General features: G+C 40.1%; 1 protein-coding gene and 1 non-coding gene across 2 annotated transcripts in view; one reads left to right on the forward strand and one right to left on the reverse strand.

Moving 5' to 3' along the window:
• EPSTI1 (epithelial stromal interaction 1) overlaps nucleotides 1-27,860 on the forward strand; it is a 118,756-nt gene that overhangs the window by 45,731 nt on the left and 45,165 nt on the right. The window contains exon 6 of the mRNA XM_036757063.1: nucleotides 7,667-7,740. Within this exon, the coding sequence (XP_036612958.1) occupies nucleotides 7,667-7,740 (74 nt within the window). The remainder of the gene's footprint in view (nucleotides 1-7,666; nucleotides 7,741-27,860) is intronic.
• Nucleotides 10,981-11,087, reverse strand: LOC118849241. Its single transcript, XR_005010294.1, has one exon. It is a non-coding gene; the product is annotated as a U6 spliceosomal RNA (small nuclear RNA).

Here is a 27,860-nt window from a genome sequence, read left to right on the forward strand (position 1 = left end):
CTGGCGCCTTTCAAAGGGTTGTTGTTTTTTGTTTTTGCTTTGTTGTACTCATTATTCTATTGGTTTTACTCTTTTTACCTTCTGAGTTCATGGATCTTCCAAAGTTTCTCTGAATTCTTCATAGTCATCATTATTTTTATAGTGCAATAATATTATGTTACATTTATATGCCGCAATCTGTTCAGCAATTTCTTCAATTGATGGGCACCTAATTTGTTTCCATGTTTTTGTTACAACAACAAACCACTGTTAGTTTTTACTCTTTGGCATAAATTGTGCTGACTGGTTCTGTAAGTTTGGGGAGAGGATCTTGGAATACCCTGTCATGGTGGGGGTAGAATCATAGGTCTATAGTATGTCCTCTCTCCAAGCCATAGGACATGTGTTCCAATTTGGCTTTCCGTACCTGCTCTGTTGTCCCTGACTGCCAGAGCAGCTGTGTATGGCACCTGTTGGAGATTTAAGTTGAGAAGAAAACAAGATCTTACTCTCTGAGGATGACTTTCTTTTCCTCCTCCCTCCCTTTTTTCATTTTAAGTAATTTATTTTTGGCCAGAATCTAGGCCTGGCTACCAAGCAACAGATATGTTTTAATAGAAAAATATAGATGTAGCCAAAAGTTGGACTAATTGCTTATGGTACCTATAAAATATCCACTAGATATTTGTGCTTTCTTTTCTAATATTTTTAGTTTCAATGAGTCAATTTCCATTTGATGTTGATCACTGTGTACTCAGATGATTTTAGTGAGAGCTTCTAAAATTCTTTCTTTCTTCATTTATTTGTTGTTCCTTTTTTCCTTTGTGGGGACGAGGGCATATCTTTCTAGCTCTCATATTATTGGCAGGTGGTCTCAGTGCCCTCAGGAACACCTTTCCTGGTAGTTGTCCTTTTGGATACAGCCTGTTAATTTTGTCAAAGCCGGCAAGACCTCATCTGAGCTTCATGTTCCATGTGGTTACCATCTCTTTTCCTTTAGAATCAATTTAATTAGCATCAAACATCTATACTAAACCATACTGTTGTCCACTCTTAGACTCTTTCTTCAGGGACCATATCACATAGTAGTGTGAGCATCTGAGTCTATTTTGTGTTTAACATTTGTAGTAAATGCAAAATGGGAAAGGGCTCATATACCACAGTCCTCAGCATATGGTAGTAGGCTCCTAGTACATGCTTATGAATTAATTTCTACCCTCAGATTTGAGGGTGACCATTGCTGGCTGGGGGGGGCGTGTTGGATAACCTGGCATCAAGCTTCCCTTCACTCACAGGGAAAATTGAAGTTTAAAAGCAGGAGATTATCTACTTACCTACCTGTGTCCTGGTGTGTGTGTGTGTGTGTGTGTGTGTGTGTGTGTGTGTATGTATGTATGTGTGCATGCGTAGATGTGTCTATATGTGTGTGTATAAAATATTATCTAATATATGATATCTAATATATTATTATACATATAATTTGACCCTAGGGGTCACTGGAACTGTTATATATCCATTCTTCTTTGGCTTTAAAAAAATCACACATAATGGAAATGGGTAAATATGAGGGTAGGTTGTGACAGATTGGAGAACAGTTGATATGCCAAGTATGAAAATGGCTCCTGTAAATGAGGGGCTTTGTTTTGCCAGTTTGAATATGTCTGCATCGGGTCCTAACGGCTTTGCTTATGAAGCACTCATCCTTTTAAGTGCAAGATGGACATAGATGTGCGTCGATGCCAGTGTGCAGAATCTGCTAAACCAGAGAGGAGTTGACCATCCTTCTGTTTGGCCGGGGACCAAATAAAATCCAAGCAGGTCAGGCCCTGGGCTGCCATCCGTGACTGCCTCTGCAGAGCAGTGCAAAGAATATAATTTCCTTCCTTCGGTGAGCTAAGATCTCCTTAATCACATCCTCTCTTCCAGTTTCCTATGTCATAGGACTGTCACCAGAGGTCACCAGCCCAATGTTATTAGTTATCCTCTGGTACTTGATGCAGAAAGCCGAGAAATTGATTTCTGGTGTACATTTAATTATCAGGAGACTCTGGAGGTGGCTAGATCCCCCCAGGCTTAATATCCTTGTCTATACGGATGTCGGTTGAGGAGGGGAAATATACTGATCCTGCATATCCATTGAGGGGCCTAGGGAGGAGACTGAGTTATGCCTTGGAGAACTTTAGCCAAAGAACATAATCTTAGAGCAGTAGGCAGTTTAAGTCAAATTTGAAATACAAGATCTAAGTAGTAGAGAGGTGTAGGGGACAGGTAGGTGGTGCAGTGGATAGAACATGGGGCCTGGAGTCAGGAAGACCTGAATTCAAATCCAGCCACAGACACTAGTTTGGGCAAGTCACTTCACCTTGTTTGCCTTCTTTTCCTTATCTGTAAAATGAGCTGGAGAAGGAAATGGCAAACCACTTTGCCACAAAAATCCCAAATGCGGTCAAGGAGAGTCTGAAATGACTGAACAATTAACAGAGAGTTATAATCCCAAATCAGAATCAGAAGTAACCTGGGCGGAGCCAAGATGGCAGCTTGAGAAGTAACCTCAGAGGGCATCTATTGCCAACCTGTCCCTGTGCACGAATTTCTTCTCTAATGTGTCTCCAGATCAGTCATCCAGAATCTGATTGGAGACCTTCAAGGAAAGGAGATCACCTACCACTAACAGTTCATTCTACTTTTGGTTGGCGCTAACCATTACTTTTCCTGATGACAAGCCCCAAGCGGGGACTGAGAGAATACTCCCCCACCCTCTCCATTCCAAAACCTCAGAAAGATTAGGGCTATAAAAGAATAAAGCCCTTGTGATCAATTTTTGGATAATATGTGTCTGTCTGCTCTGTCATTAAAAACAGATGATTACCCGTAGTGTAATAATGGTGAGTTAACATTTCCTACATGTGGTGCTCTATAAAGCAGAGAAAATTTGACTAAGATATTAAAGCTTCAGATTGAAAGGAGAAGGCAAAAAGGCACTGTACAATATTAGTGGGTGCAAATAATCTTAATACTGTTCTCTGTTTTGGAATAATGAGGCCCATTTTCAGAAATCCTTTTTAAACCTCAAGACTTTCTTCTAAATTCAATTAAAGAAAGAAACGCATTTGGATGCAAACAAGCTTTTTACATTTTGGTTGGAGCTGTACGTTCCAACTGGACTCTGCTAAATTTTTATAATATGATATCCTCACACCTGAAATAGAGTAAAAACTTCCAATCTCCTGAGTAAAGTTCTGGTATGTTCCACATCAGTGGAACACTGGGTTAAATTATATCCCCTTTGTAAAAAAATAAAAGTGATATATGAGACGTTAAGACTCTGGACAGCCGTGGGTATGGAAATGGAGTAGGATACCTGCCGATGCTAATGGCAAGGGATACAGACATATATACTTTGTTGCATCATGGAAAGCCTGTAACATGGGTGGATGGTGCTCTTCCCTGGCACTAATATTTTAACGGAGTCCTGTTGTATTTGAATGCCTATTACCCCTTAGAGATTTCTTGTAGGTTTATTAGTAGACTTTTTTTTTTGAAGAATTGCAGAATTTGAGTTAAAGGGGACCTCAGCCTCTATCTAGGCATGAAAATTATCCCCACTGTAACATCTCCCAAAAGTCATCTAGCCTTTGTTTGAAGACCTCCACAGAACCCCTCGCTCCTCAAGGCAGCCTATTCCATTTCTGGATAGCTCTACGTTAAGGAAATTTATCCTGACATGGAGCCCAATTTGATCTCTTTGTAAATTCTACCCATCGCCACCAGCACTCTACCCACTGTTGCCACCTAGCTGGCCAATAATAATTGTTGTTCATTTGTGTCTGACTCTTGATGACCCTATTTGGGGTTTTCTTGGCAAAGACACTGGAGTGGTTTGCCATTTTACAGATGAGGAAACTGAGGCAAATGGGGTTAAATGACTTGTCCAGGATCACACGGCTACTAAGTGTCTGAGACTGCATTTGAACTCAGATCTTCCTGACTCCAAATCATGTGCTCTATCCACTGAGTCACCTAGCTGCCTATTTGCTTACTGTTTCATTTATCACTTCAAATTTTGTTGATGAGCATGCCATCTATGCTTTACAAGAGTCATTGGTAAGTGTGTTAGCATGGTCCAAGCCCAGTTTCCCCTGCCTATCTTGCATATGCCCCCTTCTCTAACTCTGCCACCATCCTGGTGCACTTCTGGTTGCTTTCCCTGCCTAAAGTCTCTCCCTACACCAGTGTTTCCTCCTCTTCACTATCGGAGTGATCTTTCTCTAAGTTCAGGTCTGATCATGTCACTCACCTACTCAATAAATGTCAGTGGCTTCCTATTACCTTCAAGATCAACTGTTAAATCCCCTTATTGGCTTTTAAAGCCCTTCATATCCTGACCCCTTCCTACCTTTCCAGTCTTCTTACATTTCTACAATCCCGCTATGTGAACCCTCTTGCTGTTCCTCACACATGATACTCCATTTCTTGACTGAACATTTTCACTAGGTAGTCCTGAAGCCTGGGATGTTTCACCTTTGCATCTCCTGACTTCCCTGCTTTCCTTCAAGTCTCAGCAAAAGTCCCATCTTCTTTAAGAAGCATTTTCCTTTTAAAATTTGTTTTATTTATATTTATTTTAAAAAATTTGTATTGATTTTAAATAGATATTATATATTTTAAATATGTATTATATATTTTATATTTATTTTACATATATATTTTATGTCTATTTTAAATATATATTATACATTTATTTTAATGCTAGTGTCTTCCCTCTGAGATTCCCTCCAGTTTACCCTATATATCTTGAATGTACATAGTTGGGCACACACCATCTTCCTCACTGGACTGTTGAACTCCTTAAGAACAGAAACTGATTTTGCCTTTCTTCTTCTTTTTTTTAGTGCTTAACACAGTGTCTGGCACATAGTAGGCACTTAATAAGTGCTTATTGACATGAGTTGACTATTACATTACAGCTTAAGCTCCATATTCTCCTCCATGAAAGCTTTTCTGGTTTCTTCTCCCCTCTCCTAATTCTCATCCTTCCCTTCCAAACCACCTAATGTTTGACTATAATTTGGCTACAACTTTCCAGTGGGAGAGGAAAGAGAAACTGGAGAGGCTCATAAAGAGAATCGACCAGACAACAAAATTTTATGGGGTGGCAGCTAGGTCATGTATTGGATGGAGCACTGGGGTCAGGAATATGAGTTCAAATCCGGCTTCAGACACTAACTAGCTATGTGATCCTGGGCAAGTCCTCTACTTGTCTCAGTTCCTTATCTGTAAAATGGGGATACATCGAAGAAGGAAATGGCAAACTACAGCAGTATCTTTTCCAAAAAAATCTGATGGATGAAGTCCATGGGGTTACATAGAGTTAGACACAACTGAGTGACTGAACAACAATAATTATGATGATACATTAACAAGGAGAGGGAGATGGGGCAGCTAGGTGGTGCGGTGAGTAGAGCACCGGCCCTGGAATCAGGAGGACCTGAGTTCAAATCCTGCCTCAGACACTTGACACATGTACTAGCTGTGTGACCTTGGGCAAGTCACTTAATCCCAATTGCCCTGCCTTCCCCCCTCCAAAAAAACCAAAACAAACAAACAAAAAACCAAGGAAGGAGGCTAGGAGCTCATGTTTCATATTATTTTACAACTTATAAAATTATTTCCTCACAACCCTGTGATATAGGGAGTGGAAACAGTAGTAGCCCATTATACAGATGAGTAAGTTGAGATTCAGAGAAAGTGAGTGACTTTACCACATTGACATTACTAGTAAGTTACAGGGTAAGGATTAAAACACAAAGCTTCTGATTCCTAGTTCACCGCTCTGTCCATTCTGTCACACTGACCTCTTTAGTGTTTATGGGTAGAAGCATTGTTAGCTTATTTCCTCCCTCTCCAGGTTCCCTTTCTCCCCTAGTGGAAAGCTGTAGCTAGATTATTGTCAGAAGTTGTAACTTTGGTTATTCTCCTCTCCCTGACTTTCCTGCTGGGCAAATCCAGGGCTTCACATGACAGCAGATACTACTTCTTACTTTGTCACTGAAGTTCAGTTAAAACTTCATACCTTCCTTATCTCGGAGAACTTGTTTTAAGCCTGTCTTGTGTTTGTGGCTCAAGCGTTCTATTTGCCTTTCATAAGAAAGTTTCCAAGTAGCAACTGCGCTGTAATGGTTGGGCAGTATTACTGGTGGCTGTCCTGTGTTGGGTTTAGAATCTGCCAGATCCCAGACTGTATAATGATAGGACTTGTGTAAATATGGGTTCCTTTATCTCTGGGCTGTCCTTGTAACTAGTTCTTAAAAACAACAAACAAGCCTTTTTGTTTACAAGTTAATAACTTGTTTTATGGCGTGTTCTGTTAAATCTCTTAACTGCTGTAAGTGTTACATTTTAAGACAAAGGTCAGTTAGGTTTGTTTTTTGGAAGTCTCCCCTTCTTTCGGGATGTGATTTCCTCTTTAGTTTATCACCTACATGAAATGAAAGGGCCAGTGAGAAGAGGAAAACAAGGTAGCATTTCCATAATATGCTTAGGGATCTATAATCTCAATGGTGTGAGTTCTTCCCCCCATATGTCATTGATCATCCGATGTCACTTTTGTTCATTTTCCCTCATAAATCTGTCATGATGATTTGGTTGACTGTGCTGCAGGAGGTAAAGGGAGAAGGGCTGTTGTTGGTGATTCCTTTCACATTCTTGACATTTTGTAGCCACAAATGGAGCTTACAGCATGTCCATTGGTCATCCCTTCCTCTTGCTATTTGGGTGTCCGATCTTCCTTTTCCAATCATCTCTTGTCTTTTATCTAACTTCCTCTGAACAGTTTCTTGTTTGTAATGTGATTTAGCCTGCCAACACTCACCACGCCCCTCTCTCTTACCCTTTAGATGATCCCCAGCTTAATTCCTCAGAGATTGCTGTGTTTTATGACTCTCTATTTTACAAAAGTCATCAAATATTGATATTAAAACCTTTCTTTCTGTAAGAATTTTGGGGACATTTTTAAAACACACACACAGCAAAAGTTTCCCAAGGTGATATAACCTGTTAACTCTTTCAATTCTGGGTCCAGCTTAATGTTTATTTGTAGGATCTTTCATGTGAGTGTGTGTGTGTGTGTGTGTGTGTGTGTGTGTGTGTGTACGTGTACGTACTAATGGACAAGCCCTATGGCTGATTATTCAGTTACATATCATAAGCTGGACAAAAAAAGCATTATTCATCCATTTGGTTATTCTCCTTAGGCTGAACTATTTTGGTTTTATATGGAAGATTTCCTACTACATTCACTATAAGCTATTTGACTTACCCAATAAGAAACCTTATATTTCCTTTTGAGGGTTTTAGAAATACTTGCTTAGTAGAAAATACTAGTATTAGCATTAAAAGCTGAAACTGAAATACTAACGGAGTTCATGATTTACCCAAAGTCAGTCAAGAAAATGAAGCTGCAAAGTGATTATGGCATACATGGCCTGGCATGCCAAGATGAGGTATGGCAGTTCTGCTCAGCTCAGAGCAGTAGTCTGTGCTAGGGCGTGTGCTGATGCATTCTATATGAGCTAAATTAGGCTCCAAAGGTCCATCTATATGTCGTGTCTTAAATAATTGTTCAATTACCCTATTTGTGTTTAAAGTATGCCTAGTAGATTGATTTTGGATATGTTTGAAACTTCAGAGCAATAAATTGGAGGAAAAAAGAAGGCTTCAAGAGGAGCAAAGGAGAGAAGCATTTAGTGATCAACGTCCCTGGTAAGTTAAAGTCGAGTATTTGTAAGCATTCATGTGAAAATGAGATTGCTTTTTCAGTCAATCAACAAGCATTTATCAAATGTCTATGTGTTCTGGACACTGAGAATACGTTGGTTTGTGGAGAGTTGGTCATTTCCTCATATTTCCTGGGTGGTGGGGGACTCAGAAAAGTCTTACCAAAGTGGTGTTTCAACAATCTGGCTAGCAACTGCTGTGGGGGTGAAAAACCAACAACAACCAGCTCACAGAACGCTGCAAGCCCAGGTTCTTTTGATCTGCTTTACTAAGGAAAGCAATGTTAAGGGGTTAACAAGTTTACTTTAATCCAGCATAGAAATACCATTCACTTAGTTCAGGGGAAAAAGCCAGCATCCTGAACTTCAGAGCAAGTTACAAACTTCAACAGACAGACCAAATACAGTTCATAGCTACCAACATCTGAGTTCAGCCAGGAACTTGACAAGGGCTGGCCCAGAGTCGTGCAATTCTCCTGCTGTAGGTCAGAGCTCCGAAAAAAGAAAGCCAACCCCTGGCTTTATATTTCTTGTTCAGGGTCAAAGGTGAGTTACACATGTGACTCACCCACGTGACCTAAAATCGTCACAAAAATGCAACTTAAACCCACATGGTCTAAGAGCCTCTGATGTCACAAACACATCAGTTAAACCCATGTAAACTAGGCTTTCCCTTGAGGCAAGGAGGTCATCAAAGATTCCTAATTTAATCAAGGAAACAAAGTCCAAACTCTTCAAGGGCACTTGGTTGAATAAGTGCTAAGAGCCCATCTTGATTCCCAGTACAAGTGGGGTCTAGTGCTTTGGGCTGAAGGCTGTCAGACATTAGTTCTGAAATAGGCCACTAGGGTAGGATCACTAGAGCTTTGATCCAGGGCAGCAAAGAAGCCAGTCCTTCTTCTCACTTGATCGAATTTATCTTTATTACATCTTGTGTTATTTTCACATCACTACTTCTAAAGTTGAATCGAAGACACATTTCGGGCAGCCTGCTCTGGGTACCATAATTTCTAGTTATGGCTCTGAACTCTGGCATTACATAATCAAGTCTGACCATCTGAAATTATCTGTCCTAGTCTTCTAAGTAATGTGTCTTTAACATTGTACAATCCTTAAGATTCCATATTCTTCCTCTGAATCATCTCTTGCATCTTGTTATAGCAAGTTTCTAAAAACTACCGTGGAAGGGGTAGAGGGAGGGAGGTAAGTAACTGAAGCCCACTAGTATAAAATTATGAAGGTACTTGGTGGGACAGCAGGTAGGGTGCTGGGCATGGAGTCAGGAAGACCTGAGTTCTAACATGGCCTTTGGAATTTACTAGCTATGTGACTCTGCACAAGTGACTTAATGTCTGCTGCCTTACTTTCCTCAACTGTAAGATAAGAATAGTAACAACATTTATGTCACAGAGTTATTATGAAGTTCAAATGAGGTAGTATTTGCAGGAAAAAAAAAGCACTTAGCATGGTGCCTGGCACATAGTAGGTGTTATATAAGTACTTAGCCCCCTTCCCCTTATGAATAAGCAGAATTTGTTATTCCAAAAGATTAGGGAATTTGCCTGATGGACTTGATGTGGGGTAGGTTGTGGGTACTTCACATACTTTTCACATAAACTCTGGAGTGGAGTTCCAAACTGCCCAGCTGCTCCTCGGGGAATTCCTGGCCAGTTTGGCCCCGTGAGATTTTGTCTATTACATGTTGAATTTTTACATATCTCCGGTATAGGCTCCATATCAAGGGTGATGCCCAGCCCCCAGATTATCAACCTAGTGTTTTAACAAAGTATTTAATTTCAGACAACTAGCCCATTGGCTTCCTGAGTCAGCTTTTCGGCTCTCTGCCATTACAGTAGCCATGCACCTAAGTGGTCATGATCTTTGAAAAAAGATTGAGAAAGCACATTACACAGCAAAAAGAGTACTGGAGCTTAGTGCGGTGCCTGGCACCTAGTAGGTGCTTAATAAATGTTTATTGACTGACAAGCTGGAGCTAGAGTCAGGAGACCTGAATGACCTTGGTCAAGTCACTTTCTTTCCCTGTTTTTACTCTTCTGTAAAGTGCAGACAGTCATGCTTGAGCTACTTTGCCAGGTTTTGTTTTGGAGTAAAGTTTGGTAAGCTGTAAAACACTGTGGAAATACAGGTGAGCTGCTGCTGCTGCTGCTGCGAATTTGGGGGACGTTAGAGCTTCTCAGAATTAGCAGGTCTTGCCCTATCATGTCACACATAATTTTCAGAAGCACAAGTGATATTTCCATTCACAATTGAGGTACACATTACCGACATGGCTATTCTCAGTCCCCCTCTTCCCCTTTCTGTACGATGGTGCCTTTTTGAACTGTAGCTTTAGAGCTAGTTTAAAGTTTTATTGGTAAAGAATACTCCCAGTCTGTTAGGTAGGGGGTCTTATTTCCATTTTATAGATCAGGAAAACTAAGGCTGAGAGAAGCTAAATGATTTGCTCAGGGTCATACGTCCAGGAGGGGATAGTTAGATGGTTCAGTGGATAGGGTGAGGAACCCGGAGTCAGGAAGACTCATCTTTCAGCATTCAAATCTGGTTAGATCTGGAGTAGAGACAACCTTGAGGCAGGGAGACCGATAAGAAGGCTCTCACCATATGAGAGTAGGGGATGGCCTGTATTAGGGTGGTGGCTGTTTGAATGGAGAGAGGCAGACATATGGGGAAATGTTGTGAAGGTAGGAAGGGCATGATTGCAACCCATTCTCTGTAACATCACAGAGATAAAAGACCATGGAGAGATCTTTGGTGTCACTTTGTTTGGCCTCCCTATCATGTTCTCTTCCGGCTCTCTGATTCAGTGGTAGTTTTTTTTTTTTGGATTTGATTAAAATAATTTTATAGAGTAATTATGTGAAAGCAACATTTTGCATGCTGACTTGCTCAATCACATGCTAATAGGAACAATGTGAATATTTAGGGAAGCTAATAAACAGAAAATAGTGAAAGACAAAGGGCTAACTTATCTGGCTGTTGCAACAATTCAGCTAGCAGCTGCTGTGGGGGTGAAAGCCCCACACAAGCCCAACAACAAGAATGTTGTTAGCACAGGTTCTTTTGATCTGCTTCACTAAGGAAAGCAACGTTAAAGGGGTTCACAATCTTATTTCAATCCAACATACAAATATCACTCACTTAGTTCAGGGGAACTAAGCACCCTGAACTTCAGAGCAAATACAAACAAATTACAAACATACATTATAAAAATATGGAACACTTCATGAATTTTCATGTCATCCTTGTGCAGGGGCCATGCTGATCTTCTCTGTATCATTTCAATTTTAGTATATGTGCTGCCGAAGCAAGCACAGTGGTAGTCTTACTATTCAGTTACATTCATTTTATGTAAGAGAAATAAAGCTAAGCATTAAAGCTAGCATGCCATTGAAGGACTTGGGGACTTTCTTCTCTAAATTCTGGTCCCACCTGACTCCTTTGTTCTTTTGTCGTGACAATATCCTTAATGGTCCTAGCTAGCTGGTTAGGAAAGATTGGTTTGAATTAGGAGGAAGGAGTGTGTATGTGTGTGTGTGTTCATATATATATACCTCTCTCAAAAAATACACACATACATGCACACACACACACATATATACAGATATCCATAATATTATATACAAGAATGTCATATATGTTGTTTGCCCTTTGGAAAAATGTGTGTGTATAAATTTGAGAGAGGTGTACATGTGAATGCACATACATACTCAAATACAATGTATGTGACATGCTTATGTGATCATATTTGTATATACATACATGCACATATGAATATAAATTTTGAGAAATGTATGTGTGCACATACAAGCATGTTCCTTACAATTTAAATCAATCTTTTCTAATAAGGAACCCAGGAAAACTATATACACACATGTACATGCATATATTCGTGTATGTATATACATGCCCAAATATACATATGTACAAATATATACACACATTCAGTGTTCAGCTATTAAAGCTATATATATATCATATGTATATACCATAGTGTTAAGCTATTAAAGATATATATTACATATACACATGTATCTTTACATGTATATATATATCTTTAAAGATGTGTCTAAGTGTATGTGTATATATATATATATATGTATATATCCTTAATAGCTGAACATTGCACTGATTTTATTTAGAATCTATTTATTTTGAAGTAGCTCAACCTGGAATATGTGTCATTTTCTTTCCATAGTGACAGATAGATATAAAAGCAGTTTCTTAGAAAAGATAGCTCTTTGAATTCACTAATCATACTTTTCCTGGAATTAGTTTTAAGATATAATATTTTGGGGGGCAAGCAGGTTTTTAATAGCATCAAGATTTCACCAGACTAAGAACTTAGGGAGACAGATTTTTATTTTTTATAAGGAAAAACTTCCTAAAAATTAGAGCTATTTGAAAATGGAAGGGGCTATCTCTATAGGTAGTGACTTCTTCATTATTGGAGGTCTTCAGGCAGAGGTTAGATCAGCTTTAGGTATGAGCTTGATTAAGTGGGTCCTTTGATGACATATGTAGCAGCATAGTAGGGAATAGATATGAAAATTTGAGTTTGAATCCTACCTTGGACATATACTAGGTTAGGGTTAGAGTCAGAGACAGAAGGTCGGAAGTCAGGTAATGATGAGTAAGTCACTAAATCTCTCTGAGCCTTGGGTTTTCCATCTTTAAAATGGGGATATTAGTGACTTCATCATGTACCTATCTCATAAGACATTGTGAGGCTAAACAGAGATAGGTAAAATATGTAAAAATATGTAAATATGTAAAACAATGAGTAGGGTACTGTGCTCACTCCATCTCCCAAAGGGACCCCTTTCAAATGCTCTTTGCCTACCTCTGCATGTGGTCTAGACAGAGTGCAGTCCTGGGGGAGTTTAGCACCCTCTTATTAGACTTCTTTGACTTGTTACATCTGCTCCTCCCCCCATATCTGAGTACCTTGGGGGAAATTACTTAAACCCTTATGTTTTGACTCATGGCTGGCTTTCCCCTAAGAGCTTGTAGAGTAAAACCTAACTTACTCAACATGCCATCAGATAGAGGACAACTATCATCTTTCCTATACACAAGAGAAATGCTCAAGGACCCAAAAGACTCTCAGTGTGCATGGACAAAACAACTTGAAACAGGATTCAGTGACAATTTACAATCACTGTGATGTTCTTTCAAAAGGCTGAGATTCAAATCTCATGAGAACACAGTAGTTTGTGGGGTTATTGAATAAGCATTCCACATTTCATTTCAACATTGCACTGTCCAAACTATCCATGGTCCGTGTCTTCTGGTAAAAGGGCCAGATTTGGACCAGATCTCTTTTTGACATTCATTTTCCAAGAGTTCTAGAATAGTTGCCAAGGACTCCTCTCTGGATCACCAATCAGCTCTGACCAGAAGGACCTAGGACTTCTAGACCTCTCAAGCATACAAAGTTACTGTTAAGTCTAGGTCTTGTCCGTCTTGCCTAAGATCAGAAAAGAGCAGACACGAGGTAGCTTTAGACTTATGCTGGTCTAGGTGGGACATGTGGTTTATCTGCCAGGCATCCATGGTCACTTGGCATCTGGGAAGTCACCTCTCATGGGAAGTGACTTGAAATCTTCCTGAGATGCTACATGCCTGAAAGAGAAGAGAGTCCCCCTTTTAGCTAATAGGAAGATATCCTTATCACAAAAGACCCAGCTCCCTCAGCACTGTGTCTATACCTGTGGTTGACTGGAAACAGGAATGGACAACTTTGCATAAACCCAGAGATGACCCTGGTCATAAGCGTATAAAGTCTATTATCAGGTAAATGCCAACTACTCTGGACTTTAGCCTCATCTGTAAAATGAGAGTGTTGGATTAAATGGTATCTAAAGGTCCCTTCCATCAGAAACATATTAGAAACTATGAATTGGATTGCTTTCAGCTTGAGTAGATTTCTCTGAAGTTGTCACATGGAGAAAAGCAAAACAAATGTAATGCAATTTTTTTTTAATAAGACTAGTCAATGGCTCCCGTCTTGGCAGTGCCAGTACTCAGCATGCTATAATGTGTGGCTTCATGGCAAGTCAGTAACACATTGCCTTTTCTTTAGGGAAAGGCATCCCCAACTCTTCGTCTGCTTAAGAAAATACTCATAGTTACCGAATGGGGCCACAGCGGTGGATCCTCATCTAGGCACTCTTGACACCGTGTTCCTGACTTTGTTCATTTGCTTCTGATTATTTTTAGTGTTGTCAATTATTTAGCTAACAGGCAGAAAACTAGGCTTTTATTGACATCCAAAGGGACTCTCCTGAGTGTAATAACAGAGGCAGTTTATTGAATGCCTGTGAGGTTGCTTTCTAATTGTACACATTAATCTGCCCGTGCAAGCTGGCTGAAAATACACAAGCAGATTGCACATGCAGATGGAGCACGCAGGATGGTTTTTATGAAAAGACCTCTGGAATGCACTTCTGCAGTATGGCCGTTTCCTTTAAAAGCAATAGGAAAGTGGATGGCGATGACAATTTCAATGGGAGGCTGGGAGCAGGCCAGGCTTATGGTCTGTCAAGCCGAGAGTCCTGCCTTGGTTGGGGACAGACCTTAAATCTCACAGTGGAGAGTTACTTGGTTTTAGGATGCTGAGCAATGACACGAAGATCGAGAGGCATGGCAGGCAACAGATGTAAACCCAATCTTGGTACTTCTGAAGATTATATTTAGTCCCTAAATCATCCCAGCCCTTTTCAAGTCCAAATGTGATCTTTTTCAGGATAACTTTATGTAGCAGTGAATTTCCCTGAGCAGATACTACTGCACAAAATAACAATACTGTCTTAATATCCCTTCTAAAAGGGAAGAAGCAGTACAGATTATTGAAACTAGTAAGTATCTTTTTTATCTTAAGTGTGTTGTGGATCTTTGAAGGTACACACATGTGTACATGTATATGTATCTATACACATGTGTAGATATGTAAGTGCCCCCCCCACAGATATGTTGATATGCACACTTGTTTTAGCTGCAAGTCTAGATATGTATATACCCACACATGTATGTCTAGACTTGACTACACATTATCTTATTTCTATATACATTATATGTTTATATTTATATGTATGCATATGTTTATACACACATTATATATGTACATATTTTATATATTCATCTATTTATACACATATATAAATACATACGTATATATGTACTTAAAACTTCCCTAGGCAAGTGTTTAAAATTAGTTTGAAATTCCTAAGATGGGAACAGTGAAGTAAGTCCAGCAACTTGTTTGGGCATAGGAAGGGGCTATTCTTGAATTAAACATTTCTAACTATGCCCAAAGGGCTATGTAATGGTGCATAACCTTTGATCCAGCAATACCACTGTTAGGTCAATATCCTAAAGACATAAAAAAAGGGAAAAGGACCTATTTGTACAAAAAATATTTATAGCAGCTCTTTTTGTGGTGGCTAAGAATTGGAAATGGAAGGGATGTGCCCATCAATTGGGGAATGGATAAGCAAACCGTGGTGTATGATTATAATGGAACATTATTGTGCTATAAGAAATGATGAGCAGGCAGATTTCAGAAAAACCTGGACTCACATGAACTGATGCAAAGTGAAGCAAACAGAACCAGGAGAAAGTTGTACACAGTAACAGCAGTGTTGCTTAGTGAAGGGTCTATGAATGACTTAGCTATTCTCAGCAATACAACGATCTAAGACAATCCCAAAGGACTCATGATGAAGCATAATATCCACCTCCGTAGAAAGAACTGATATTGTTTGAGTACAGACTGAAGCATGCTATTTTCTCTTTCATTCTTTTTCTTTTATTAGAGTTTTCTTGCACAAAATGACTAGTATGGAAATGCTTTACGTGATTGCACAAGAATAATCTATATCTGATTGTTTGCCATCTCAGGGAGGGTCAGGAGCGAGGATAGGCTAGAATTTGGAACTCAAAACTCAAACAAATGTTAAAAAAGTGTTTTAACGTAATTGGGGGAGTATATATGTGTGTGTATACACATACATGTGTATATATGCGTGTGTATAAATATAATAATCAATATAATATATGGATTAAACATTTGTCATAGATGATTGAGAATTAGCAACTTAAAGGAATGGAAATCATGCTGGTCTGCAAGTCACAAGACCCATACTCAAATTCTCTCTATATGCCACTTACTGTGTAACTTCCCTGAGTCTTAATTTCCTCATCGTAGAATAATAATGATTATTTTCCCCACTTCCACAGGATTGATGGAAGCATCAAAAGATTCAGTAGAAGCAGAAGTACCCTTTATAAACTCTAAAGTGCCATACAAATATTCTTTTTTTAAAAAATTTTCTCCTATCTAGACCTGTGATTTAATTGGTGTGGAAACTCCCGTTACTGATAAAGGTCCCTGACTCATCTATAATTTATTCTTAGAATTTCCTAGAGGCAATAAGAGATTCAGGGACTTGTTCATGTTTACCCAACTAATATGTGTCAGTCAAGACCTGAACTGAGGGGGAGGTAGGTTCTCTTTATCTTCTCACCACATTACTTTTCCTATATAAGTGTATGGTAGTATTATTAAAAAAAATGGCCAAATGTTACTTGTAGTCAGTAACCCTTATTTTGGGAGTGTGTTAACAGGGATTTGTTGGGTTTTTAGCATCCTTCAAAATGTCAACTATCCTTTCGGCTGGATAAGCTTAGTTCTTGCCATCTTTTCGCTTGTATGTTGTAACAAATACAGTCACCTCTTAATAGTCTGTGTCTAGCTTATTTGCAGGCAGGTGGGGAAGTTCCACCTGGGTCATGAGCCAGAGTGTTGTGAAATCACAGATAATGGAAATTTGACAGCATATAAATAGCCTAATCATCCATCTGTGGATGTTTTTCAATCTCCTTTTAGGAAAAGGTGACCATAGCTGAGGATGGGACTCCCAGCAAGGGTTGACAACTTGCTTATCAATTCAGAATAGATTTGGGGCTCTCTTCTAACTTTTCATGCAGGCACTGAGCAGTGTAGCTACTCTGGAGATGTCCTCTCATTGAGTAAAAATGACCTTTTCCCCAAGTAAGCCTGAACTTAATTCTCTCATTTGATTGGATAACTTGTAGCTAAGTAGGAAAGAAAGTTACACAGGTGAAGATCAAAATAATTTTTCCCCCTCATCCTGGATAAAAATGACTGATGTGGAATACTTGGGAAGAATCTTTTTTTTTGGTGGAGGACACTACAGATTTGTGATTTCATCAGCGTCAGGAACTTAGAGGTGCCATAATGGATATACTCAAATGGATCTCAGTGATCCATTTGTGAGTTTCCTATAATGGTACAGATCAATTGACAATGCATCTATGCCTGCTTGTCCTTTGTGACTCTTGTCCATATCCTTTCCTAACTTTGCAACAGGAGGTCCTTCCAACATTCTAGAGAACTTGCTTACTTTCCCCTGATATTTCAGGGGGACTGTAGCACCAGCGCAATATTCACACTGCCTACGGCGGCTATGAATATGCCGGCATAGTTCTGAATCACAAAATATAATAGACTCTCTTCATTGAAGGCAGAACCAAAACATTTATTCAAACACCAGAAAGCCAAATCCATCATAGCAACAAAGAAATCTATATATGTTATCAATGCAGGAGGCACCACCATCCCCAAGCCTTCCCCCTGTTAGGGCCTTCCCACAAACACCCTGAAGCAAAATTCCTCCTTCTCTCACTCACACTAGTTCTCTGCCTGCTCTCTCCTTCCCATCTCTGACTGCTCTGTCTCACCTCCTCTCACTCTACTCCACCCCTTCCTGCTCCACCCATTCAGCAAGCTCCTCCCACCACAGGCTCATGTGACTCAGGTCACATTGGCCTATTAATGGATGGGAAGATCTTCAAGTTGTATTAACAATTCTCCCATTGTATTAACAATACAGGCACCAGTGGAATACTTTGATTCTTTGCCTGACATTGTTTGTTCTTGGCATACGACCAGTACATCTTCTTTTCATTGTTACTCATTGGTTAACTGCTCCAGGCTACCCACATCTACCATGTACCTATCTATTGCCTTCTGTGAAATTTGTTAATCCTTTGGTGCCAGTTGTATTCTAAGTCTTGTTGCCTGATAGCAACACTGGTAGGATGTTAGTTTTAAAAGGTATCCTTTTGCTTTCATGAGAAGCTTGTGTTTTTGTAAAGGAGCTTTGTAATTTCCTTAAAGCAATCCAGCTTGTTTCCTTCCTCCTAGCCACCTCTGGACCCGACTCACTGCCATCTGTACTGTTTGTCCCACATAGAGGTGTAGAAAGAGTTGGAGCATGCATGGGTCTATTGGAGCCATCCCAGGGAGCATGTACCAGAGGCCCCCTGGGAACTTCTACAGACTCCAGGGACACTTATGACTCAATGCTAAAGAGTTTCCTGCTATGCAGTCATGAAGTAATCACTGAATTGATCACTTGAACAGGAAGAACAAATGATACGTTGGAAGTGACCTCTGATCTGTTCTTTGAAGGAAGCTAGGAGTTCAGTGAGGCAGAGGTGAGGAAAAAGAGCATTCTAGACACAATGGGGACCACCCGTGCAAAAGCAGGAAATGAAATGTTGTTTTTGTCAGGCCAGTCTGTCTAGGCCAATGAGTTTATGAAGGGGAGCATTGATTCTGCTGATTCATTTCATATATCTCTTACATATAATCCTGTTGTCTTTGATAAGCCTTTTCATCTCTAAATAATAAAGCACATGCAATTAGGGATTTTTTTAAGAGGCTGGTCTTTCTAGTGTAGCTGGACAAGCAAAACTCTTTTGAATAATTTGAGATTCTTGCAGGAGGCTTTGTGACATTCTGGGGTTACTGCAATCAGTACAGTGTCACCTGTAAACAGCAGCATATGGAGGACCTCCATCTACTTTGACTTTGTGCTGGTTCTCTTCCATCACGGTGGCAAATACCTTTGGCAAGCATACATCTCCTTATTTTATGACTTGCTTGATGTCTGCTATCAGGGTCATTGAGCAGGGTTATTTCTGTCATATTTTCTAAGGAATATTGAATGATTTTATATATGGATGAGAAACATGGCATTTTCTTCTGCTGAAGCAAATGCTTTTCTATAATCAACAAACATCTATTATAGTATTTTATGTTCTCTACATTTTTCAGTTAATGATAAACTGATCATGTGGCATAGTAGATACAGTGAAATAAACATAAATGGATATAAAATAAATATTGCAGCATTTAATGTACCATTTATAACTTTATTTTCCTTGTGGAAAAAATGCGTTGAGTCCCCAACAACTGATTTACAAATGAATTTTTGGAACATACTATTGGACTTGGGTGTGAGGCTGATCTGAATTTAAACACTGCCTTAAATATCACTAGCTGTGTGACAGCTAGCTGTATCACTTAACTGCTCTGAGCCTATTTCCTTATCTGTAAAGTGGGGCTAATAATATCTGAAATAAACACTCATACACCCACACACTGAAGGATGAGATCTCTCCATTGTCCATCTGTGTTGTAATCTGGACAATAGGCATTCTTTATCGACTTGGTTTTTCTTGTGTAGATGGTTAGGGGTTATAAATGGGGTTTTAAATCTTTTCCAGGAGACTCTATAGTGTTTGATCCAATCATCAGGGTGTTGCCCAAAAATGAGAACATCTGGAAGACCTCAAGATCTATAGGTAATTTCTCTTCAACTTGAATTTTTTCCAGGAGGCTCTATTGTGTCTCAGGGCTTGATCTAATCAGGATAATGTCCAAAAATGAGAACATCTGGAAGACTTCAAAATCTATAGATAATCCCTCTTTAACTTGAATCCTGCAATGGATTCCCCCAATTCAATGGTGAACACCTTTGGGGAGCATAGGTCTCTGAGTTTTATTGCTCACCTGCTATTAATGATCCTTGGAAAAAGTAATTATCTCCATTATAACTTTCAAGGAATCTTGAATAATTTTGCTGTATGTGTGGGAGAAACCTTGGAAGAGAGCCATTAAAGTGATGTTTTGCTCTACTGAACCAGCTTATTTTTGTATCAAGTAAATCAGTTCAGTGGGATCTTGATTTATCTCTTTTGGTCCATTGTGTGATAGCAAAGATGTGGTCCTGTTCCCACTAATATCCCTGTGAAGGATGCTTTCAATGCATATGTGGAACTTATAGGAACATATGTGGAACTTATGGCATAAACAAGAGTTCCTAAAAGTTTTTTATAGACAGAAATTAGGAGTAAATAAAGACTTGTCCTTTTTCCAATATGTATGATTAAGAAGGCAATGGAGAGTGGTATGGTGGCTGTAAGCAGTCTGCTATGTATAACAAAGAAAGAATTATTAAGAAAATTTAGAATAAAGGAAGGATGTTGTCAAAGAAATGCATGAACACAAAAGATGGGCTGCCCATGGGGTAAGAGTGAGGATAGTGGGTTCCCATGTACTCCACTGGTATCCTCGATGACAAGGGAAGGCAGGGAAGGCTGCTAGCACCTTGGGTAGATCCGTTGTGCTGAGCTCATGAGGAGGCATGGGTAGCACAAAAGAGACAGGAATGGATGAATTATGGTACACATTGTTGGCAGAAGCATCCACGTATGAGTCTACAGGTCCATTTGACTATTATTTTTATTTTGTCTGGACCAGAACTCCCAGTATGAAAACTACTTTCATCATTAGAGAATTGTAAGTCATCAGTAACTTGGGGTCTTAGAGAGATGTTTAGGGGCACTGAAAGGACTTGACTATGACCTGTCCGTGGTCACACTCCTAGTGTATGTCAGAGACAAGGTTTGAACCTAGGTCTTTCTAGCCCCTATTACTTTTGTCATGCCATATATCAATGATAGTGAAAATTACTAGTATCGCAAATATAGGATTGCTAGCATTTTTCTGGAGTGGAGATGGTTGTGTTAGGGGTATTGAATTGTCTAAACTCTCAAAGATTTCCCTTCTCACTCATGTATGTTGATAATACTTGCTGAAACCTTATCCATTTCATTGGCTTTTACTGCATGAGTACCCTTTATTTCCATTTGAATAATTAGATGATTAGTTCAGATCAGGTTCTCATCTATTTTGGCTTCCTTGAACTCTGAGTCCAGCAAGTTCTGCTGAATATGCATGCTGGTTGCCAAATTTTGCCTTCAGATATGCTCACAAAACTTATATTACCCTTCATGGGAGCTTCCTGAAAGTACTTAAGGGCTAAATTGATCCCTTATCCATATGTTAAGCTTGAATCCAATCTCACATTTTATAATTCTCAGAAATAAGGTGAGTAGAAAGTCAGACTATTTATAACTTTCTCTACTCTGCTAATGAAACCACTGACCTCTTTTATGTTCCACTCAGAGTGGTTTTATTGAGAACACCTCTGCACCTCCCATAAGAAAAATGGGGCTGGGGACTTAAATCTCAATCTCAGCAGCCTGCATGCTGACATGTTGATGTTCTTAGCCAAATTGCCCAGCCTTGCTAATTCTGCCTTCTAAAGGTCTCTTGAATGTTTGCATCCCCACTGCCATTACCCTAGTATAGGTTCTTACCACCTCCTACATGGATTATTACAGTAACCATCTAATTCAGTTTTTAATGTTTTAAGCCGTCCCATCTGCAGGGCCTCATGCTACAAATATGAGCTAAAACCAAGCTATCGTCCTTAAGAAGTTTGCATTCTTGGCGTCCTTGCTTTTGGCATGGCCTCCGTCCTGAGCTTGTTGCCTCCAGGATAGATCCCTCTCTCTGCCAGATTCCTCTTCCTGAAAGTGGCACTTTTCATTCTCTGCACAGAAACCTTCAGTAGATTCCCAATATTTGTAAGTGATGGTCTCCTAAGTCTGCCATTCGGGGTCCTCCAGAATGAAGTTCAGTCTTCAAGGTGGCTTTCAAGGACTTTCAGTATCAGATTCCACCTTACCTTGTCTCTTTCTCTTGTAAGCATAAACCTTCTGAACCAGCCAAAGAAGTCTCTTTCTCTGAAACACAACTTTTGAATCCTCAGGCCTATATCTTTGTCCTTTCCATACCTAGACTGTTCTAGTTATAGCTCTTGGAGTTCTATGCAACCTTATATAGTTTGCTCTACTGAGCCTTTTCAGGACAGCTAGGTGGCTCAGTGGATAGAGTACTGCTTCTGAAATCAGGAGGACTCATCTTTCTGAGTTCAAATCTGGCCTCAGACATATACTAGCTAAATGACCCTGAGCAAGTCGCTTAACTCTAATTGTCTCAGTTTCCTCATCTGTAAAATTAGCTGGAGAAGAAAGGCAAACCACTCTAGTATCTTTGCCAAGAAAATCCCAGATGAAGAGTTGGACATGACTGAAAACCAACCCCACACTAAACTTTTGCTTACATTTTTGCATCTTACGTGGAGTGATCCTTTTCTCTTTCTTTTGGTCAATAACAATACCTTTCAAGTATATGGTATAGCTCCTTAAAAATTGGAGATTTTTTTCACTACCTCCCCATGAATAGATGGCATAAATATAATTATCCCTGTTTTATAGGTGAGGCCTGGGTAAATATACTCTGACAATCCAGAATGTCAGAATGGAGACTTGAACCTCAGACCAGTGATACTTCCATGATACCTAAGCAAAACTCAGCCATCCCTGAGGTTTCAACTCCAGTCTCTCCCTTCCTCCATGAGGTCTTCCTTGAGCACCTTACCCTTCAATAATCTAAATAGTGTTTTAACACTTAGGGTCAGCCCCACTTAATAATATCTTCCTTGTATTGTTATTGCATGTTTTTGTTCTGTGAAATTTGGTTTCAGTCAAAGGTCTGCTCTTCAGGACCTACAAGGCCACAGATTCCCCACCCCTGCTCTAGAGGATGGGTGCCATTTCACAGATTACTCTTAAATCTTCCTGTCAGGGAACGTTCTTTGCCTTGGCGGCAGTTTTCTGTATGCCCTTTCTCTTGCTCTTACATATCTATTTCAAAGAGAAAAAAAGTAATAATGTGACTGTTGGAAAGCATCATGCCCTTGGGGGTAGTTGAGTCAATGAGGTCCTTTGTAGCTAAGGAAGTGAATGGGTCTTTTACCTTCACCACAGACTTATTCATATGCCAGGTTTTTTAATACATTATTTTTGATAAATGAATGATGTGTATGTTTGATTTGTGGGGTTGTTGGAGAGCAGAAGAGCTAAGCAATGTTGGATCCTACATTTGAAGAAAGTACATTTTTAAATGGAATCACAAGAACCTTTTTGGGCTTCAAAACATGACCATTGTGAATATTCAGATGCAGACTACCCACTGCCTACTGGACCCATCCGAGGGGTAGTGTGGACAGAACACTGGGTTGGAAATCAGAGGATTAAATCCTCACTGGGTTCAAACTCCATTGCCATTTACCACCTGGGTGACTTTGGGCAAGTCATGTCGATTCTCCTCTCCCTGATGTGGACAGGCTCATAGCTCTTTAGTCAAAACTACCACACTCAGCTGAGAAAAGCCAGGCAGAGTATCTTCAGACTAAGATTAGGACTTTCACTTTTGCTCTCCATGTCTGGGCATTACTTTTATTTTCCGCTGGAAAATAGAAAGGGCAAGGTTGGATCTGATGACCTTTTAGTTCCCTTCTAGCTCAAAGAATCTATGCTCTAGTGAGGGCTCCATTAGTAACTATATTTCTAAGCATTGTTTTAACACTTAATAATTCTTCCTTTAATGCCTTATGGTCCAAGGTCCAGTGTTCTGTCTTTTTTGTCAAATAGAAAATATTCAGCGTCCGTCTGGATTTCTGTGCTGCTTGACCGAGCAAGCATCTTGTCCTTGTGCTTCAGGGGTCCCTCTTTCAGAAGCATTTTTTTTTCCTACAGCTGATTTTTTTTCGGTTGATTTATCTCAATTCAGGCATGGTGACACAGTGCAAAAAGAACTAGCCTATCAGGAAGATCTGGATTCAGGGCAAGCCTTGGATACATGCATGCATACATACGTACGTACATACCAGCTCTGTGACTGTGGGCAAGTGAAGCACTTCAGGTTGCTCATCTGGATTGATGAAATGTGTTTCCACGTTGGGAGTTCCCTACTTTGATGAAATTCTAGGTCTAGACCAAGAAACAGACCAAAACGAAATCATGAAGAAGCCCCGAACAAATTTTAGGTGAAAGATTAAAAAATAATCATTCCTATTCTGATAATTAGATCATTTTTTACATGATTTCTCTCAATGTTTCTAAGTTGTTTTCTGAAGAACTCTTAGAAGCACATTTTGTGGCTGTTGTTTGGTTGTGTCTGACTCTTCCTGACACCATTTGGGATTTTATTGGCAAAGATACTGGAGTGGTTTGCCATTTTCTTTTCCAGCTCATTTTACAGATGAGGAAACTGAGGCAAACACAGTTAAGTGACTTGCCTAGGGTCCCACAGCCAGTAAGTGTCTGAGGCCAGATTTGAACTGGGGAAGGTGAGCCTTCCTGACTCCAGACCTGGCACTGTATCCACTGTGCCACCTAGCCACTCTCTGAGAAAGACATGTCTGCTGTATTAGGCACCCCCAAATCACATGCTAATTTAGAAAAAGGCCCTAACTTTGAGGATGTCAGGGTGTTACTTATAACCGCTGTGCTTGTTTGTGAAACGATCAGAATGCATGTGTTTCTTCAGGGCTCACAGTGTTGCTTGCTTGGATAGCACCTGGGCCCCCTAAAATAGCAACCTCATTTTCAAGGTATTCTTTCCCCATACACTCAAAACAATAGCTCACAGAACCCCACTGACTTGTTTATGTTTTTTTTTTCTTATAAGGCAGAGGTTTGATTTAACCCCGACCTTCCCAATAGTACAAAGCAAAGTCATTTGTTGAAATACGAAATAGTCATCTCGGCTTCAGTTTGCTAGGATCTCATGGCTAGACCCTCTCCCTGATGTGGGCAGGCTTACAGCTCTTTAGTCAAAACTACCACACCCAGTGGAGAAAAGCCAGGCAGAGTGTCTTCAGACTAAGATTAGGACTTTCACTTTTGCTCTCCATGTCTGGGCATTACTCAAAGCCTTCTGTTTTATAGTAATTGAGTGTTAGAGGCTTTTTAGATATTCCCAAGAGCCTCTCTGGGATGGAAAACTGGGCCCGAATTTGAACTAAACCAAAAGATAGACATGTAGGAGGCCAGGCAGGTGTTCTCCATCTATTCGGTCTACATTCCTGTCTTTGTTATGTATGTCTGTCTGCTGGGAAGCTGATTGCTCTCTTTTGGCCTGTCTGAATGGACACGTGGGTAGAGTTTCACTAAATCGGCTATCTATGCCTGTTTTAACTTAGTATCATTTAGATACAGACAGAAATCAAGTATTATATGAATGCCATGTGACAACCTTTCAGTCTGGCAGGTACAGGCTTTGTTCTTCCCTCCACCTCCCACTTTTTCACCTTTCTAGTCCCATCAGAAAAGAAGAACCAAAGGGGCAGCTGGGTGACACAGTGAGTAGAGTACTAGCCCTGGAGTCAGGACCTGAGTTCAAATATGGCCTCAGACACTTGACACACTTACTAGCTGTGTGACCTTGGGCAAGTCAACCCCAATTGCCCTGCCTTCCCCCCCTCAAAAAAAAAAGAACCAAAACCCATTAGGTTCCAGAGTGGGTCTGAGGTTGTGGGGAATAGAACTGAACCAAGGGGAACTCTTTAGATTCCAAGTGCCTTAAGGACAGTTGAAGAGGAATCTACCATTCTGCTTACAGGCATCTTTTGGATTAGAAGAACATTCTTCTAGTGCGATGACATGGTGTCATTCTACCCTCTCTATTCTTCTTTCTCTAAGGTTATGATTTGTTAAGGAGGGAGGGAGAATCATGTGGAATTTCTGTCCCTACCTCCATTTTCTTTTTTCTTTAATTTAAAAAAAATCTCTTAATTTCTTTATTTTTAGCATTAGCATTAAGGGCAGCTAGGTGATGCCATGGATAGAGTGCCAGGTCTGAATTCAGGAAGACTCATCTCCATGAGTTCAAATCCAGCCTCAGACACTTATTAGCTGTGTGACCACTTAACCCTGTTTGTCTCAGTTTCTGCATCTGTAAAATGAGCTGGGGAAGGGAATGGCAAACCACCTCAGTGTCTCTGTCAAGAAAACCCCAAGTGGGGTCACGATGAGTCAGACACAATTGAAACAGTGACAGCAACAACAAAAACCATTCACATAAAATTAGCAAGCCTGTCTTTACTTCCTCCCACTCTGCTTCACCTCCCCCACTGCACAATAAAAAAAGAAAAAGAAAACCTTCGTAACAAATATAGTTTAAAAAGACCCACGTTGCCACGTATCATTCTGCATGTTAAATCTATCACTTTTGTCAGGATGTGGTGATCGTATTGGTGGGATGCTCCGGCCCCAGCCCTAAGATCATGTCTCTGGAAGCCTACCAGTTTCTTAGTAGGCACCTGCCCTGTGAAAAAAGCTTTTCTTATTGCAGAATCCATTCTCTTATCAGAATAGACACAGGTGCCTGGCCCAACGATTTTTGTCCCTGGCTGGCCCAAGGACTCTCCCTCGTGCCACATCCCCAAGGTCCATGCGTCCGCTTACTCCTTCAATATCTGTTATCAACAAAGTTATCTCTGCAGACTGCCTGCATTTTCCCATCCATAGTTCATAGGTGCCTGTTCCCAAAGGGCACCTGGACCCCTGGATTACCTAATTAGAATTCTTGGCATCTTCCCTGGCCCCTTTTCCTTATGAGCCCCAGCATCATCTTCACTAACTGGAAGATTGCCTAAGGACCCTTGCCTGCTTTTGCCAAAGTGTTACAATATACTTTTTGCCACTTGACTAAGAGAAGGCTTGAGTGTGTGAATTTGTTCCAGGCAACTCTGCCTTGGCATTCTCAGGGTCCCAGCACTCCTGACCTCGTCAATATTCCACCTTTAGAACTCTAGAATCATGGTCAATCAGAGTTCCAGTCTTTTAGAGTTGTTTTTCTTTATTATGTTTTCATTGTATTAATTGCTTTCCTCCTTATTCTCACTTCCCTCTCATCATCTCAGAGATGCCATCTCATTTTCCTCTGGAATTGTCCATTTTTGCCATTTCTTATCGTGCAATAATATTCTACTCCATTCATAAACCAGAATTTGTTTCGCCACTCCCCAATAGGTGACCATTCCCTAGGTTTATAATTTTTTTTTTCCCAGACTAGAGCTCCTATGAAAATTTCTGTTTTTCTTTGATCTCTTTGAGGCTATAGGTCCTACTAGAGCTATCGTTGGATCAAAGAGTATGAAGAACATAGTGACTTTTGAAGCATAGCTTCAAATCACTTTCCAAAATGACTAAGCCAATTCATAGCCTCACTGATAATGCACTAATGTGCCTGTTTTCCCACAATCCCTCTGATACCTGTCATCTTCTTCTTTTATCTTTGCCAATCTGAGTTGCTTTAATTTTCATTTTGCTAATCATTAGTGATTTGGAGCATTTTTCATGTGATTATTGATAACTTTGATTTCTTCCTTTGAAAACTACTTCTTCATATCCTTTGATCATTTATCTATTTGTGACCCCACCCACCTTTTCTACCTCCTTATCTCCAGAGGAGAATGAGACACTTGGATTGAGACCATTGCACCAACTAACCCATCTATCAGAAGGTAGTGTGGAGCCTGCCTATGTGCCACCTTCAGCCTTACAGTTTCAAAATTTTACCCAGTGTGTCTCATGGGATTACGGTCATCCTGAAATTCAGCAGTATGGCCCAGGGCAGTGTCATTAGATGAAGGTTCTCTACCCATTTAGTGGCTTCTCAGTAGCAAAAAATCCCTGGTCCCTGGCGATTGCTGGGATGTTTGACTTTGTCTGGGGTTCCTTCCTTGATTATCATTGAATTTCTTCCATATTATTTTCTCTTTTGGTCTGTACCCAACCAAGGATAGTCAGTCAGCAATCTCATTGCAAACCTCTGGTAACTCTTTGAAAAAAAATCCCACAAAACCAAAAAAAGCTGTTGACTGATGACTTCATCAAGCCACAGACAGTGGGGCAGCTTCCTGACTCCACAACTCCATTTGTCTCCTTGTCTATCCTGGATGAGATAAGTAATCGTAGACAAACTGAAAGGCTGCTGGTCTCAGCTGACTTATCCCT

The sequence above is a fragment of the Trichosurus vulpecula genome, chromosome 4 (assembly GCF_011100635.1).
Source record: "Trichosurus vulpecula isolate mTriVul1 chromosome 4, mTriVul1.pri, whole genome shotgun sequence".
Classification (NCBI taxonomy): domain Eukaryota; kingdom Metazoa; phylum Chordata; class Mammalia; order Diprotodontia; family Phalangeridae; genus Trichosurus; species Trichosurus vulpecula.